The sequence below is a fragment of the Phanerochaete carnosa genome (assembly GCF_000300595.1).
Source record: "Phanerochaete carnosa HHB-10118-sp unplaced genomic scaffold PHACAscaffold_305, whole genome shotgun sequence".
In the NCBI taxonomy this organism is placed as follows: domain Eukaryota; kingdom Fungi; phylum Basidiomycota; class Agaricomycetes; order Polyporales; family Phanerochaetaceae; genus Phanerochaete; species Phanerochaete carnosa.
The window spans coordinates 173-4,479 of record NW_006767932.1 but is presented as its reverse complement, the minus strand read 5'-3'; the positions used below and the strand labels follow the sequence as shown (position 1 = coordinate 4,479).

Genomic DNA, 4,307 nt, shown 5'->3' with positions numbered 1-4,307 from the left:
GACTAGTTGCTCTGAATGCTTATAGCGGTATCCTTTCATGCACTCTATTGCAAAGACAAGCACACTGTAGAGCCACATTGACCCAACCACACTGAGTTTTGGCTGCGCATGTACGCCTCAAATCCACCTCTGCCCTCCGTGCGTCGTTGGAGTAACTACCTGTCTTTATCCACTCTCTGCATGTTTGTGAGCCCATAGTGACACAGCCCACCTAGGTCAGCTGCAGACCATCCAGGGCGCCCTTTCGGCCTCCGACTGGCACGCGCCCGAGGCTACCCCTGCTTGCTTTGCTGCACAGAGCCCAGGACTTTGGTAGGTACGCGTCAATCCACGGCTCCTGTTGCCAAGTTTACTTCCGCTATGACGAAATAACTTCACTGCTTCGCTAATCGAACAGTACTGCACGACCGAGACCCAAAGATCAAACCGCCACGGGCTCGGGTCTCGGCGATGGACCGCACTCATCTAAGCTCGAAATTACCTGTATGGTTGTGCACGCGCGCGTTGACATTCCTGGGCTCGCTTTGGGCGGTGTCGTCACCTGGGGCAGCCGAGTCGGCGGTACGAAATCCAGCTGACTTCTACCTCTTCCTCCCAAAGCTATGTACGTGACTAGCTCTCTTCTATGCTCGTCATTACTGCTTTTGGGCGGCGTGAGCTGGATACCGGGTGCCTTCGATATCGCTAACGGTGTGTCCCGACTTTAAGAGACCCGGGCTTGCGCTGCTATCGGTGAGTACGGATCTGGCGGCCCTTCTGGCATCTTCTCCGTATGATTTCTAGCGTTTGACATTCTTTCTGATTCAAATATACTCTAAGTTTTATCCCGGTATAGCGAATTTCTTCAAAACCTTTGTCTGCATCTTCCCTGCTTCCCGGAGTTCAGCACTCGCGTCGTTTCCGTAGATCATTACTCTGCTCGTTTTCCGCGGATGCAAGCAGTTCTAAGCGTCTGCATCTGAAGTAAGTCATGTGATATTGCTGTATGTCATCGTCGCAGTGCGCACCCTCCAGACACAAGGGACCTGCAGCGTCAGAGGGTCATGCATCGTGACGCCCTGTTAACTACAGCATGAGTTCTGTCTCAGCTTAACGGAGGCGATATTATCGTCGTAGAGATAGAATACCTCGGCGCTGTTTCCCGAGATAAGTGAGTCAGATAAGATTTTGGATATCAACGCGTAGACGCCCTATTCTAGGCCCTCCGAGATCGAAAATGGCTGCACAGCTTGTTCTCGTTCTAGCTCCAGCCATGCTCTCGCCCCTCTCGTCCCTCTCGCCCAGGCTTGCCAACCGCGGATGTCTCGATAACTCCCCCATACTCTCCTCAGTCGCCACCCACATGAGCTCTGTTATTCTAGACGACCCGAACGAGGACGACCCAGAAGCAGCTGAGGGGTGCCGAAGCGGAAGAATGCATCCGGACCAGGCTACTCCAGGAGCTATTTCGAATTCGAACGGCTCCTTCGGACCTTCTGAGACACCTTCGTGAGGTCGCCGTATTCATCCGTCTGTGAACGTTCCTTAGAACGATAAATAGCAGATGGGTCTCTTCTTGAGGGCCACCAACAAACTCGCTTCGCCTCCCACATTCACATTTACATCATCATGTCTTCTCAATACATCATCCCCGAGACTATGAAGGCCGCCGTCGTCGACTCGAGCGACACGCCTCTCGAGATCCGCAACGTCCCCGTCCCCCGACCAGAGAGCCTCAAGCCTGGCGAGTGTCTCGTCAAGCTCGATTGCACTGGTGTCTGCCATACCGACCTGCACGCTGCCAAGGGCGACTGGCCAGTCCCTGCAAAAACACCGCTCATCGGAGGTCATGAGGTGCGCATATAGCTGCCATGCGAGTGTTCGCCTACTGATGAGCTCCGTTGCAGGGCGTTGGCATCGTCGTCGCCATCGGCGCGCATACTCAGGATTCGCCCGTGAAGCTCGGCGACCGCGTTGGTATCAAGTGGCTTGCAGACTCTTGCTTGGATTGCGAGCAGTGTAGGAAGGGCCTCGAGCAATGTAAGTGCTCTATTCACAACATTCTGCGGCCAGGGCATCGGCTGTTCCTGTACTCGCACGTCTGCTTCTCCTTGTGGAACGTTTCTAGGCGTGCGACGGGTTACAGCCTGGGCTGTGTAATGTCCCATCATATGAATATGCCGAGACTCCGGTCGTCGTGAACACGCATTTTGACTGATTATATGCGCTTTCAGCATGTCCCAAGGGCAAGTACAGCGGCTTCAACATCGATGGTACCTTTTCGCAATACGTCCTATCGTATGTCAGGCACGTCACCCCTATACCTGAAAACTTCGACAGTGCGGAAGCTGCTTCTATTCTTTGTGCTGTAAATATTCACACCTCCGAAGCCTCTGAGCTCCTCTGACCATGCTCCACAGGGTGTCACTGTCTACCGCGCGATCAAGTACAGCAACGCAAACATTGGCGACTGGATCTGCTTGCCCGGTGCGGGTGGGGGTCTGGGACACCTGGCGGTGCAGTACGCGGTCGCGATGGGCCTGCGGGTACTTGCTGTCGACACAGGCGTGCAAAAGAAAGAGCTTGTGAAGAAGCTTGGCGCGGAAGCATGGGTCGACTTCAAGGAGACGAAGGACCTCGTCGCGGATATCAAGGCAGTGACGGGTGGCCAGGGTCCCCACGTGGCTGTGGTTACGGCGGCGACGAGCACGGCGTACGAGCAGGCGATTGACTATCTCCGCCCCGGTGGCACACTCATGGTCGTCGGTCTGCCCGCCCGCGCGTCGTTGAATGCGGACATCTTCTGGACGGTCACGAAGAGCATAAACATCATAGGTTCTTACGTCGGGTACGTCTTCCTCGGCAGATATCTCAGGGCTATCGCTGACAATGTTACACAGCAATCGCCAGGACGCACGTGAAGCCCTCGACATTGCTGCGCGCGGCAAAGTCAAGTGCTTTTTCGAGTACAAGCCGCTTTCTGCTCTGAAGGAGTACGTGCTGTTTCCCGCACTTCTGCTGCTCTCTGGCTGACGTCACTCTGCAGAACCTACGAGGGCCTTGAGAAGGGCGCCGTCGTCGGCCGTATCGTCCTCGACATGAAGAATTAAATACCGACATCGTGCATTGGGTTTGGCATTGTTCGCTCTCTGCCCCTTCGCCTTGCCTTATCTCGACTCCATGACTATAAACGGCGCGTAGTGGCTATTGGACTCCCACCGTACCAAAAGGCGTATGATTACCAGATGGTAGTGTACGATTGTTTAATACCCTGGTTTTTCTGTTGTACTTTAATAGATGAAAGAAAGCTCCTCCCCGACGTACTCATAAAAATAGGAATAGTCAGTCCTGGTTTGTTTGTTACCGCTAGGTCCTGCTGTCATCGCATCTGCCGGTCTGTATTATAAATGGCGGTCTGCGGCCGCCGGTGCGCGACTTGGCAGATGTCAGCATAGGCCCTGCTACGACTTTCTGGATGATTTTGTACTGTCCCTAAGCTCCTTTTGACTCTCCTTTTGACCATCCCGCATATTACTTCCTCGCGCTCACGTTTGCAGAAACCTCTAATTATCTGCTTGTATATGTCCTGATATCTTATGGTGGGTGACGTGTACAGTGGATGTCACATTAGTAGATATCCAGGCGCTGCACTAAATCGTTTTGGGCGTCGTTGCGCTCTGCTCGTTCGGCGCTACGCGATGTTGATGAATCCGTCCTTCATTCGCTCCATGCGGGTACCGCCCACCATGGAATTCACAGATGAGTACTATGAGCCTCAAGGGCATCTGCCTAGTCTTAGACCAAATTTCGTCGGATCCGCGCCTCAGAAGATCGGCTCTACTGGTATTTCCGAGTCGCCCATCAAGGGATCAGCTAGGGTTGATATTCTCAACGCCGGACCTTGGGGGAGAACTACCGGCTTCTCTCCCATGTCACTGGCTCATATTTGTACGAAGAGTTTTCAGCTGCACTAATAAGGTTCTTGGGGCCAAACGGACAAGATGGAGGGAAGCAAGAATTACTATCAACAGTCTTGTTTACTAAAAGGGAGAATATCATTCTGCTTCCACACTAGTGCTTCCAAAGTTTATTCCTTCCAGCTCGTCTCTGGGGACATCGCCGCCAATGTCTAAGGTTTCTTCTCTCCTAATAGTGAGCATGATGAGCTGGTCATTATATCCCCTGGTGAGAAGACAATACTTGCCTTAGTTGCCCAGGCATCAAATTAACACATGAGCCTGTATAGCCTTGGAGAGATAGGTCTCGCTCTGTGTTCCTGTTGTCACAGCCTCAGGAATGAATGCAACCTTCACAAGCAGTGTGAACTT

General features: G+C 53.1%; 1 protein-coding gene across 1 annotated transcript; it reads left to right on the top strand.

Annotated features, from left to right (window-relative positions):
- The first annotated feature begins 1,539 nt into the window (after positions 1-1,539).
- Positions 1,540-3,249, top strand: PHACADRAFT_214679 (uncharacterized protein). Its single transcript, XM_007402643.1, has 6 exons — positions 1,540-1,833; positions 1,887-2,019; positions 2,214-2,347; positions 2,400-2,827; positions 2,880-2,972; positions 3,026-3,249. The coding sequence occupies exons 1-6, from the start codon at positions 1,609-1,611 to the stop codon at positions 3,087-3,089; spliced, it is 1,077 nt and encodes a 358-aa protein (XP_007402705.1). The 5' UTR covers positions 1,540-1,608; the 3' UTR covers positions 3,090-3,249.
- Positions 3,250-4,307: the final 1,058 nt, after the last annotated feature.